Raw genomic sequence first — 13,786 nt, forward strand, 5'->3', positions numbered from 1 at the left:
TGGGAGTCTTAAAGGTCTTGAAAGTCTCAAGAACTAATCAAGAATAAAACCTGAAGTTCTTCACTAGCACACAACTTGAGGTTTATAACCTATCGTGTCGACATGTCTCTGCCTATTCAAGTTGGCTTTGCATAGGAGTTCTGAGAGTTCTCAATTGGTTGCACAGCTACTTGGAAGCAATGGCAGGCCCTTGAGCTGCCAAATGGCAAGAATTTAAGATTGCACAAGTTTAATCCATATAAGTGTGGATTTGTCAGTAACCTTGTCTTGTGATTATGGTTTTGACAAAATTCATATGGATAGGAACTCATACACCATAAAATCTAAGTGTCATAAGGTTTCTCTCCGATTCATGAAAATGATGGTGAGGAAACACTTTCACTAAGTAGATTTTAGCTAGATAGCAATTGTGATATTTGCATTCTCAAAGTCGTTAGTGGAGCGTGTGTGGTTAACCAGCACACTAACATGGACTTGTGACAAGTGGTAAAGGTCTAAACAATCAAGACTATGATTACGGCATCCATTTTCATAGTTCTTAAAATTGTTTAGACACACCTGTGAGCTATCTAAGATAAGGTGTATGATATTGATAAAGTTTTATCAAAGCAATCTAGTATCAGAAATCTGAACTTTGGTAAGAAAGTCAATAAAGTATTGATTTCTAGAAGTCCAGTTGATTTCTGATTACATGTCAAAGCTAGTGGGAGCATGAGTGTTATGCTAATAATCATCATGTTAGTGGGAGCATGATAATTATGATAAAGATTGCAAGTTAGCAATGTTAATTATAGAAAACAAAAGTTTCAATTTGTGAGGCTGCAGGGGTTGAAAAAGTTGTTTTGCTATAATTAAGGGAGAGAAAATTATACTTCATTTCAATTCTAAAAGCTTAGATTGAGGTTTTAAGTCGTATTTAGTCAAGGATATATATATGAATTTCATGTTGGAATGACTCAACATAAGGAAATTCTATATATGGGTCAATTATTTGCGTTCTAAAATTCGATTATGATTACGGCATCCCTTTTCATAATCTGAATTATGAGAACTTGGCAAATAGAAATGGAAATGTTATAGCAAAAGACTGGTTTAGTCTTTATGTGAGACATCATGACTCGTGTCCCATATGCTTCGGATATAGGATCGATTACATGTGCTATATTTATCCTTTCTAAAATTTTCCAAATGTCTGGGGCATGAAGAAGGGAAAAGGTCTAGAACTGGATATGACTAAAAGGATTAAGCAATTGTCGAGGACAATCTAAGGTTTACCAAAGATTGGTTGCTCAAGGACAGTTGGAAGTATAGTGTTAATTCTGGAAGGACCATATTGACATAATCTGTAAGGAGGCAACTCTTGTTCAGAAGTGATAGTCAAAATGGAATATGGAAATGTTTCAAAGTTGGAAATTATTCAATCTGTGTAAGATTAGGAAACTTAATGCAAGAAGGATGTTTCCAAGGAGTTGATCTCCTTGGAATGCTCTGTAATGGTTGTTGTCAAGTCTTTCTGACTCTGTGCATAATCATTACAGGAGGATCAATGCATATAAGGTTAGAATCTAACAAATTTCAGTAAATGGCATGAATTTGGAATTCTTGCATTTGCAGTAAGGATTTGGGACTGTGAAAGAGGATCATTGGAGTTATGTTCAATTGATCTAATTCACAAAGTGAAGATCATAGACAAACATAGTATTCATACTTGGTGTATGGCATGACTAGTGTTTAGAAAACATAGTGTACATGCTTGGAACATGGGACAACTATTGTTTTAAATTCAAGAATAAAGTTGATAGCTGAAACAGTATACAATGAATAATGTGTAATCATATGGTGATAAATAAAAGGTGTTTTATTTATGTTCATAGGTTTTGATACCATATTAGATTATATTATTATTGTGTTTCATTTTGCATGTTTTGACTTCTAGAATAACTAGGTCGTTCTTCCTGATTGACTAAGTTATTCAAACTATCCACAGTCGGTCATATGTTGGAAGTAGATATGAATCAAGACTGTCATGGGCTGGCTTGTAGAGGTCTAAGATGTTGGACAAGGGGCTACAACACTCATGAGTGCTCATAAGTTCTGAGTATTGGATTCAACCCGCGCTCATTGGAATCACTTCATGGATTTTATCACGAGTGATCATGAGACGATAATATCTTATATTCTTCAAACCTAGAGATATGAGTTGTTACTATGAGTTGGTTGTACATTGATTGCACGAAAACGCATTCGGTAACTCGGTGTTATAAAACGTGCCTTTGTGTATGATTCAACAAGTAGTAGAACAAGCCATATGAGTCGAAGTTTATCCATTCCTTTTACCTTCGGGATAAAAGCGATATATGTGGGCCCCTCGATGATTTGATGATGACAAATGGAAGTGCTCGGCCGAGCCAGGACTGATTTGATTTGTTCAATTAGTCAGTCGTCATAAATCGGAAATCGGGAAACAACAAATGGACAGAGAGAATGATTATAATCCATGTCTCGGTCCATATGATATCTAGAATGGAGGAATATATGATCCCTTATCTAATGGACAAGTCATTGACAAAGGTCAGAGTTCATCTACAAGGTCAGAGTTCGACAGCGGCTTTTGAGAGCTACGATTGCCAGTTGGTTCCTGAAGTCATACGCAATAATAGTTTTAGACTTATCCAAGTGGGAGACTGTTGGATTAGTGTCTAAGTCCATAACTATAATTGGTATGTACTTGACCCGACTCGGCATGGTCCATTTGGGTTGCATGGCATCGGAACATTTGGATAGACCGTTTATGAGGAAAAGACATTTTGTGACATATTAATATATTATAAGTTCTAATATATTAATATGAAATCATGTTATTTAATTAGTATTGATCAAGAATTAATTTGGACTTAATTTAGTGATCAAAAAGAGACTAATTAAATATATGGGGATTGATTGTGTAAATCATTCATTCTTATATATGTGGGCTTATGATCCAAGATTCCTTTATGTTGGGTTTAACCCATGTGGTGATCCATGGATACTGCATGGAGGTTAAAACCCATGGAGCATAAAGAATGGGTAAAGTCATGAGTTACATGGTGTAACCCTAATAGCCACACTATATAAGAACGCCTTTAGTTCAAGAAATTGGCACTAGTGATACATATTTTGAGGGCTAGCCGATTTGAACATGTATGTCTTCTTCTCATGGTTATTCCAAGAGTTCATGATGTTGTGTGAACCATTTGAGGTGTCACACTTGGGGCACTAGGCTCTCAAGCTTCATGGAGTCAAGCAACAACAACAAGGTATGTATTCTATCTATTTTAGTATCCTAGTATCAATGTTTTGGTATGTTAGTTAGGATAATACCTTGGATAATCATATTTGCATCGGTAGTGAAACGAAGAACAGAGATGAGATTTTTAACTATTTTATTGGAAATAAGAACATTTTTTAAAAACAACTGATTATTGGAAAAAGGAAAAGAAGTTTGACCAATAGATTGAATGGGAAGAACATCACCATTACCAACCATAATGAATTTAGAAGCACATGGAGTTATAGAGTGCATTATACCTTGGTTGAAAGTCATATGCGAGCTGGCACCATAATCCATGTAATAGTTGTTGTCGGGCGGCGGTTGAACTGACATGGCTTGAAAAACTAAAGCAAGGTCTGTGAGTTGTGGCTGACCATGATTGGAAACATGTCCACCAAAAGACATGTTGGATGGCTGCTGAGATGGCGCAAATGACTGTTGTTAGGGTGCGCCATAAGACGGACAAATATGTCAAAAAAAAAGGTTGTTGAAGTTGCTGGAGGATAACCGAGAGGGGCAACTTGCTAGAAGGGAGAACCGCCGAAGGGGACAACACCGTCGGGAGCAGCGGCAACAGCAAAGACAACAGAGGGCTGCTGTTGGGCGACAGCAGGTGGCTGTCGCATAGAGGCCAACGCATGAGCTGCTGGGGCTGCTCCAAGAAGACCCGATGGCTGAAAAGAGTGTGCTCCAGACTGCATTGGAGGACCAAAAAGAGGTTGATTTTGGCCTTGCTCTCCTTGTGTACTTGAAAAATAGTTAGAACTATTGGAAACATTAGCATCCCCCTGGCAGCAAAACATCCATTAATTTTACCCCTATTAAACTTATTTTTCGATTTCCCACTGGTGGTTACGGATGAGTACAAGGCAGCGGACGAAGTGAGTGTAGAATCACCAGTTGGATCGATTGCTTCTCACGAGATTCATGGAGTAGGAGCATGTTTTTGGCCTCAAGGAATGAGGGAAATGGCTTAGTTTTTGTGATCACATCAACAATGCTATGATATGATGGCGAAAGTTGGCGGAGAATTTGCATAACAAGCTCAATTTCATCAATTTTGGAATCACAATCAGCGAGTGCCTCAGCCAAATTGTTCAAAGTGTGGCAAAATTATGTGATTGATGAAGACCCTTTCTTGGTATTTCGAAATTGCTCTTGAAGTTTGAGCATACGAGACATCTTGTTATTGATGAAGAATTCAGTGAGCTTGTCCCAAAGATCTTTGGTTGTATAGTCATCACTAGATATAATCTGCAAAAGATTAGCATCACATGTAGTATAAAACCATGATTTGATCCTAGAATCAATGGCTTCCCCATCTTCATCATCATCACCTTTTGGGAGGGATTTGCTAGTAATATGACCATGCACCTTGGCTCCTTTGCACATATCTAAGAAGATACGCTTCCACAGTTTGTATTTGGACCCATCAACTGATAGTTTAAAGCTAAACTGGTTGTAGACATTGGTTAGTGCAAAGAAAAGCTGTGTGGCAGTGGGAGAGGTGGTGGAGGTCGATGTGGGTACAGTGGACATGGAAAATAAAGGAAATCGGGAAAATAAATCTAAAAAGAGTAGTAAATGATGAACATAAAGATAAACCAAAATGAAGGAAGAATTTAAATGTACTAGTACTTTAACTCAACAAACATCAGCAGAACTTGGGTAGTGCACCAGGAAGAGATTTGCGATCAGTGGAGATTGCTGGAAGGTTGTTGTGATCGATATAACACAGGAGGCAGGAAGTCACGTAGAAAAAAACGTAGGCAATTGCTTCGATCGACAAGGGAAGATGGGAAAGACCTTGAGGCAGCACCAGAAAAAAATTGGAGAACAAGTCTGGTACTTGTGCGATTGATTCAGAAGGAAAACACAGGAAGGCTCGATACCATGTTTAATGATGTGAAAACCCCTCAGTTAGGGTTACGAGTATAGAATGAATATATAGAATACATACTACAAAAAGGGACCCTATATTATGTAAAAAGTATAAAAAGAGAAATAACTAAACAATATATTTAACACCGAACTGGCTCAGCCAATCCATACCTACAATCACGCAAACATACCAAATGGTAATAGGGATGAGATCAATCGGATAGGGCACCCCAAAGATCTCTAGAACACAACTCGAATAAACTGATGAACCAAAATCCCGTTGGCGATAGAGACTCGCAAAGGACACTCTAACTCCCCAATGGGCATATCAAACTCCCTTGAACGATCTAGATACAAAAGACCGACTCGCAACCGAGTCAAACAACACTAGAGCAGGCAAGGAGTTCACTAGGAACGTACCAGTCACAACATCTGGAGCTACTCTAGCCTCCTCAGCAGTGAGATGAAAAGCGTGACCTCGAGCACTCAGGGGCTCCGCCCTCCCCTGGCGCCCATATGTGATCATCAAAGTAGCTGGCGCCGGGTCCGACGCCGGCTTGGCGACGAGCAATGGACATTAGACCTTCACATGGCCAACCTGATCATAGTGATAGCAAATCCTGGTACTCGAAGTTGGGACTATCTGGCGGCAATCCCTCGCATAGTGGCCCTCCTTGCCACATTTGTGGCACACATTACCTGATCAACAGGCCCCTTCATGAACCTTGCCGCACTTCCCACAAGTGTGACCCCTCTATCCTCCATTCCTAGAATCAGTGGACTTGAACAGTTTCGCCGCTAGCTGCGACTGCGCCGGGGCCGGTCTCTGCTCCCTCGTCTACAACTCAATCTCACGCCATCGTGCGGACTCCTGCATATCCAACTAGGTATCATAGCGTTGGGTGGAAACAAACTGCCAGATATCCATCTTCAGCATACTCAAGTAACGGGTCCTCTGAGCCTGCTCGGAAGCAAACTCAGGGCAAAAGATGGCCCTCTCCATGAACATCCTGGTGATCTCCGTCACCGATTCAGTCCTATGCTTCAGGTCCAAAAACTCCTAAGCCAACCTCTCACGATCCACTCACGGCACATATCTGGTACGGAACATCTCAGTGAACTGCCCCCAAGATACCTCAACTCTCTGATCAGCAGAATACAATCCCGTAACAAGTCTCCACAAATCCTTCGCTCTGGACCTTAGAAGGTTCAGAGCGCACCTGACCTTCTGGTCAGTTGGCCAGGAGTAGGTGAAAAAACATCCCTCCATGTCAGATAGCCAACTGATGGCTATGATTCGGTCCTGAACTCCATAAAAAGTCGAGGGCTTCATATCTTCGAAGTCCCGATACTGAAAAACCCGCTCGACACAAATCCCTTCCGCTGTGACAGCTGCATTGACCGCAGCAGTAGCAGCCTCACACAAAGCATCATATATGTCATCAAAGAACTCCATCATCGCAGTCTTGATAGAACCAAAAAGCTCTATTATCTCTCCCCCCCCCCCCCCCCCCCCCGTGACAATAGTCACAATTTCATCATGGATAATCTCTTTGATGCGGTCCTCAGTCACAACTGGCCCATTCTGGTTGCTAGCTCATGATCCTGACCCAGATCCTATCTCGAAACGTCTCGTCACCATCATACTAAAAATAAATCAAGGATATATCAAATAACACGCATAACAACAAGGGAACCAACTCCCAACAAAGCCATAGGGGTTGTGACTTCCATGTTGCTCGTACGGGTGTTGTGCTTTCAGTAGTTGTCACAACTAGAAAAATTAGGGTCAAACCTAGTCTGAGGGGTCTTGTGTACAAGTGTATCCACAATGTGAGATGTAACCATATTGCAATAAAATATTTGAAAGCCATATGATCACTATGTTATAAGCTATTATATATATAAAGGGGTATAAAAAATCCTTGAAGAGCCATGTTGTAATTAGCCTTGACAAGTCAACAAGAAAACACCCATTAAACAATTTCCTAGGATTTATAACATGACATCCCACTAAGGCCGAAAACCTTTTTCATGAGGCACCTCAAGACCGTAATCAACCCAAAACCAAGCACCATGGTCGAAAACTACCTTGACGACTCATGTGTTAGCCGAAAACTCTAAGAGAAAGGATTTAGAACCGTGAACACCCTTAGTGGACCACACTTTGGCCGAAAACCACTTCACTAGATCAATGTTTGGCCGAAAACTCAATGGGAAAGGACTTAGGACCTAAAACCAAAACGAAAACCCATCTTAGGACCGTAAACACATGTGTTTGCAGTCATGCTTGGATGTATTATTGTGTTTGCGGTCACACTATGAGGTTTTAATATGTTTACGGTCTAGAGTAAAGAAAAAGCAACTATAGTTGACTTTAAGGTGTGACATTTCACCCATTTCCACGGCAATCATAGTAAACCACATATTAACCACCAAATAACAAGGAATTAACCTCTAGTAATCCAAGTAAATATCATGTCAACCTTCTTTCTTTTATTATGAACGAGAACCCTTCTTCCCATACTACAATTGTAACATCCCGAAATTTCAGAAGTTCAATGAAGGGCCAAAAGTGTAAATAAAAGAAGGGACTCGACGAGTAGGTCTGCTTACTCGCCGAGTCGGAGCGGGATTTTGTCGTGGTTTTAGTGGCCAACTCGCCGAGTCGGCGGCTTGGACTCGACGAGTTGGTGCTGTAGAGAGAAAACCCTAATCCCGGGGGGTGTGCCCTATATAAAGAGCATTATAACTCACCCTTAGCCTCTTTACTACCCTTTTGAGATCCAGAAACCCTAAAATCGAGTGAGCCTCCATTAATAGAGAGAATAGAGCTTTGGAGGAGGAAATCTTGGAAAGGGGCTTGAAGATCAAGAGGCTTGCTGCAAAGGAGTGGTGTAGATCCGGGATCTACTTCAGTTGGAGCTTATATTGGAGGTAATAATTTGTTGCTTGGGCTCTTTTGCATCTAGATCTTTTATCATTTGAGATTTGGGGCATTTTTGGTATGATTGAGAGCTATTTCGAGTTAGAGGCTTAGATCTGAGGTTGCTACCTCAGATCTAGGCTTGTGATGGTCCAAAATGTCATAAAGCTCATGTCTAAGAGTTGTTGGTGAAGCCCCTTAGTCCTTAACCCTATCCCTAGAGTGTTTTGGGCCTATATCTCATTGGTTTCACGTAAAGTTTGCCACTTCATGTGAGGGTTAGACTGTAGAAGAGTGGATCTATGGATTGGAGCCCCTGCATGGTTCGAAAAGCCACTGTATGGATTGAGAACTGGAGAGACACGGCGAGTCACATGGGTGTACTCGACGAGTTGTATGAACATGTGCATGGACTCGGCGAGTTGGAAGAACAACTCGGCGAGTCTGTTGAAGATTGCCTTGGACTCGGCGAGTCTGTTCTTGGACTCGGCGAGTCTGGTCGCAGAACCCCAATCTCTTCTGGTTAAACCTCGAAGCAGTGAGTCGGGAGGTGACTCGGTGAGTTGAGCAGGATGGGACTCGGAGATCGTTGGACTCGACGAGTCTTGGGGTGACTCGGTGAGTTGAGTCGTGTTCTAAGAGTTTTCAGAGTATAAGGACTCGACGAGTCAACGGGTTGACTCGACGAGTCAACGGGTTGACTCGACGAGTCAACGGGTTGACTCGGCGAGTAGAGTCAGTCATGAAGTTTGACTTTGGCCTGGACTTTGACTTTGACCTTCATGGGTGTTATGGTAATTGGTTATTTATGTCAATGGTACATTGATGGCAATAGGTGTTGGGGTTTGGAGCAGTGCTTCGGGAATGTGCTTTCGTGGTTCGGTTCTTCAGGCGAGTTATCCTCACTGTACTCAAGGGTCTAAGGCACCAAGGCCGGCCCTTTGAATTGTTGTTTAGAGCTTGTTATACTTATGTGATGATATGCTTGCTAGTATCCTGGTAGATAGGATAATGATATGATGTTATGCTCTGTTAGCTTAGTATCCTGGAGGATTAGGTAGTTAAGTGATGGCAAGTTTTGTTGGATCATCACCCTGGTAGTTGGGTAGTGGTTATATTTATAGACCTGTAGTTGGTCTTGCCTTATGTACGCTGGTAGGAGGTTACCTGCGGGATATGTATGTTGAGCAGTAGCAAAAGGTATTCCATCCCGGTAGGATGATAGGGCCCTAGTATGTTGGTTCTGTAGAGTGTTATGTGGTTGCCTGTTATGTGTGCATGGTTGCTGTAGTGACATAATAACATGGTTTGGCATGCGGAATTAAAGATTGCACAATGAACATGGTGATTTGGGTGTTCAAGAAATGTATTGATTGTATATGGTGTTACACAAAAAAGATCTAGATCTAGACTACATAAATAACACACACTTACACACTCACTTTTACATCTCTCAAGCACACCTCTACAAGTGGACTAAACCCACCTTATATAGAGGTGTTTACATGTCTCTCTCTCACTCTCTATCTCATGAGTCAAAAGGCTAATGCACCACATGCAAGTGGGTTTTATAAAAGTCAAACATTACAAAGTCATTCACGGAAAACTTTGTACCCCAACAGTTGCTAGTGTAGGGGCATTCCAACCTAATGGTTGTGGGCCGAGAGTATTCCATCCCGGTAGGATGATTGGACGCGTAGTAGGTTGGCATTCCAACCCGATGGTTGAGGGGCCTGGGGTATTCCATCCTGAGGGATGATTGGACCCATAGTAGTAGTTATTATATGTATAGAAAGTGGGGCATTCCAACCCGATGGTTGTGGGCCGAGAGTATTCCATCCCGGTAGGATGATTGGACTCGTAGTAGGTTGGCATTCCAACCCGATGGTTGAGGGGCCTGGGGTATTCCATCCTGAGGGATGATTGGACCCATTATAGTAGTTATTGTATGTATAGGAAATGGGGCATTCCAACCCGATGGTTATGGGCCGAGAGTATTCCATCCCGGTAGGATGATTGGACTCATAGTATGTTGGCATTCCAACCCGATGGTTGAGGGGCCTGGGGTATTCCATCTTGCGAGATGATTGGACCCATAGTAGTTATTGTTGTACGTATAGGTGTATGGGCATTCCAACCTGATGGTTGTGGGCTGAGAGTATTCCATCCCAGCAGGATGATTGGGCTCGTAGTATGTAGGCATTCCAACCCGATGGTTGAGGGCCAGGGGTATTCTAACCGAAAGGTTGATTGGACCCATAGTATGTTGTTTTTTGTTGTATGCGTATGTTTATGTGTGTATGGGTACTTTGGGGGAACTCACTAAGCTTTCGGGCTTACAGTTGTGGTTTATTGTTTCAGGTACTTCAGGAGATCGTGGCAAGGCGAAGGCCTGATCGTACCGCTCCTCATGTTTTATGATTTATGTGACATGGTTCTGGGGGATACTCTGATGTCTAAATTATTTTGAAAACAAGATGTATGAACTTAATGGTTTTTGAATGAAATAAAATGTTTTAAATTGGTTGGAATTTTTGGTCGTTACAAGTTGGTATCAGAGCCTTGGTTTGAGTGAATTGGAGGAACATTCGAGTGAATCCAGTCTCAAATCAAGGAGAGATTTTCAAAAATAGTTTTCAAATGGTTTTCAAAATAAGTAAGGGAGGACGCAGAGGGTACGATCAGCCAGAGCCAGTAAGTTACCCCAAAATACCATACAAGTTATTTATTTATGTGATATGTTAGAACAGCATGCTAGTACTAGGCTAGCGATCTTCAAGAATTGCATGATAGAATTGCCTGATTTGTGATGCCTGCTAGCCTAGGGTTTTCTTGATATGAGATATTCGGTATTCCTCTAGGGGTGAGGATTGAGTGCTTGCTATGTATGTTTGTGCTTAGGGCGTTGTAGTGATACTTGAGACAAATATGGGTAGGTGTGGAAGGTAGTATGGGCCCGTACTACTGAAAGCACAGGACCCATACGCGTGTCAAGGAAGTCACAACCCCTAGGTTGTTGGTTAGAGGTTAGTTCGCGGCGGTTATGTGAGGTATCTGAGGTTCTTGTGGTTTATTGCAGTATGGCGGATGTGAGACGTTTCGAGTCAGGATCCGGTTCGGGATCAGGAGAGGGTGGTCAGGATGGATCAGCACCACCCGAGGTTATTGGTCAGATGAGGACGGATGAGTTGGATGCTAGGATTCGGGAGATCCTGCATGAGGAGGTTGCTGCTATGTTCCGGGATGAGTTACCGGAACTGTTTGGGTCGATCAAGACTGCCATGGTTGACTATTTTGATGAGCGCTAAGCAGCTCTGGCAGAGACAGCGGCCGCGGCAGCCGCAGCGGTGGTGGCAGCGGCAGGGGGAGGAGCCAGTCGGGGCTTTCAGTATCGGAATTTCGACAATACAAATCCCCCTACTTTTGATGGAGTTCAGGATCCGATTGTAGCTATGAGATGGTTGTCAGATGTGGAGGGATGTTTCTTCACATGTTCATGCCCTGCTGATTAGAGGGTGAGGTATGCTCTGAACCTGTTGAGGCTCGGGGCGAAGGATTGGTGGAGGTTGTGTTGGGTTTTAGTATACTACAACATCCTATGGTGCACATACAACCCTAAATACCTTGGATCTATGTTTTCTCTATTATACATGCAAATGGTTTCCAAGGCATTAAACCTATAACTAGCATGCATTTAACATAAACCATATAATATACTAGTTAGGGAGACATACCTTTTATGTGGCTTGAAGTCTTGATGTATTTGGCCTTAAGAGCTTAGCACCAATAGTATGAAATGCCTCAAATGGAATCACAACACACCTAGGACAAAGGTGGCTCTTGAGAGAGAATTCCATGCACAAAAACACCTCCATATTTCTCTAAGAAAAGAAGTGGTGATTTTGGCTATGGAGTAACCTATTTATATGTAGGATTACAAGGGTCATGGGTATAACCCATAATCCATACCCATGGGTTTTATGATCCATGGTTCATGTGGCCCAACTCTTTATGTATCCATACATAAACTTGGTCCAACATGGATCATAAGCCCAACACATATAAATATAACTAATTATCATAACTAGTCCCCATAGATTTAATTAGTCTCTTTTGATCACTAAATTAATTCCAAATTAATTCTTGATCGATACTAATTAAAACATATGATTTCATATTAATATAGTATAACTTATAATATATTAATAAACCATAAATAACCTTCTCTCAAAAGTCCATCCTAACAAATTGTCCTGATGATATGCAACCAAATGGACCATGCTACTCTCGGGTCAAGTACATACCAATAATAGTTATGGGCTTAGACATCTAATCCAACAGTCTCCCACTTGGATAAGTCTAAAACTATTATTGCAAGTACGACTTCATAACCCGACTAGCAATCTTAGCTCTTAAAGCCGCTGTCGAACTCTGAACAAATCAATGATGCGTCCATTAGATAAGGGATCATATATTTCCTCCATTCTAGATATCATATGGACTGAGACATGGATTATAATCATTCTCTCTGTCCATTTGTTGTTTCCCGATTTTCGATTTATGATGACTGACTGATTGAACAAATCAAATCAGTCCTGGCTTGACCAAGCACTCACATGTGTCATCGCTAAATCATCGAGGGGCCCACAGATATCGCTTTTATCCCGAAGGTAAAAGGAATGGATAAACTTCGACTCATATGGCTTGTTCTACTACTTGTTGAATCATACACAAAGGCACGTTTTATAACATCGAGTCAGAACCATCAGAAAAGCCTTCAGCTTCCTGATCATCCAAAGGGATTGGGTGATCATCTTCTGGCTCTTCTCCCAGCCATCCTGCATTGCCGTTGTTGGGGTAGTACGGGTCTCCGGGAAAATTGAATCCAGCCATTATATCTACGCGAGAAAAGGGATAAGGAAATAATTGTTGGGTTTTGAGCATTCTAACACTCCTATGGTGTACATGCAACCCTATAAACCTTGGATCTATGTTTTCTCTATTATACATGCAAATATTAACTATTCCAAGGTTTCATCCTAACTAGCATATTATGAAGCACCTATACTACAAAGTTCTAGTTAGATGACATACCTTTTGATGTAGCTTGATGTCTTCAAGCTTTAAGAGCTTAGCCCCAATAGTGTGGAAGCCTCAAATGGAATCACAAATCACCAAAACACCTTGGAAGAACTTGAGAGAATATGTATGCACATTAAAATCGGCCCACTCTTATTTTCACACACTTGTGCCAATTTTGTGAGCCAAGGACCCCTTTATATATTATGGAGGATTAGGGTTACATCCATGTAAGCCCACCCATGACCTTTCATTTACATAGGATCCATGGGTTAAAAGCTCCATGGACCATCCATGAAAGCTTAGCCCAACCTAAATGAACTTGGCCCATTCCATATATATAAGAGTCCATATTTAATTAGTTCTTTTTGATCACTTAATTAATTCTAAATTAATTCTTGATCAATACTAATTAAATAATATGATTCCATATTAATATATTATAACTTATAATATATTAATATAAATCATAAATATACTATTCTCAAAAGACTATCCATATAAATTGTGTCGGTGAAGTGCAACCCAAATGGACCATGTCGGGTCGGGTCAAGTACATACCAAATATAGTTATGGACTTAGACATTAAT

General features: G+C 41.3%; 1 protein-coding gene across 1 annotated transcript; it reads right to left on the minus strand.

Moving 5' to 3' along the window:
- Positions 1–4,423: 4,423 nt before the first annotated feature.
- LOC145113262 (uncharacterized) lies at positions 4,424–4,849 on the minus strand. Its single transcript, XM_079049373.1, has one exon. It carries the CDS (start codon positions 4,847–4,849, stop codon positions 4,424–4,426), a length of 426 nt encoding a protein of 141 aa, XP_078905499.1.
- Between the last annotated feature and the right edge of the window lie 8,937 nt (positions 4,850–13,786).

Source organism: Lactuca virosa, chromosome 5 (genome assembly GCF_052849685.1).
Source record: "Lactuca virosa cultivar CGN04683 chromosome 5, Lactuca_virosa_CGN04683_v6, whole genome shotgun sequence".
NCBI classification, from domain to species: domain Eukaryota; kingdom Viridiplantae; phylum Streptophyta; class Magnoliopsida; order Asterales; family Asteraceae; genus Lactuca; species Lactuca virosa.

Coding starts and splice junctions, on each gene's coding strand:
- LOC145113262 (XM_079049373.1), bottom strand. CDS start 4,849: ATGTCCACTGTACCCACATCGACCTCCACCACCTCTCCCACTGCCACA.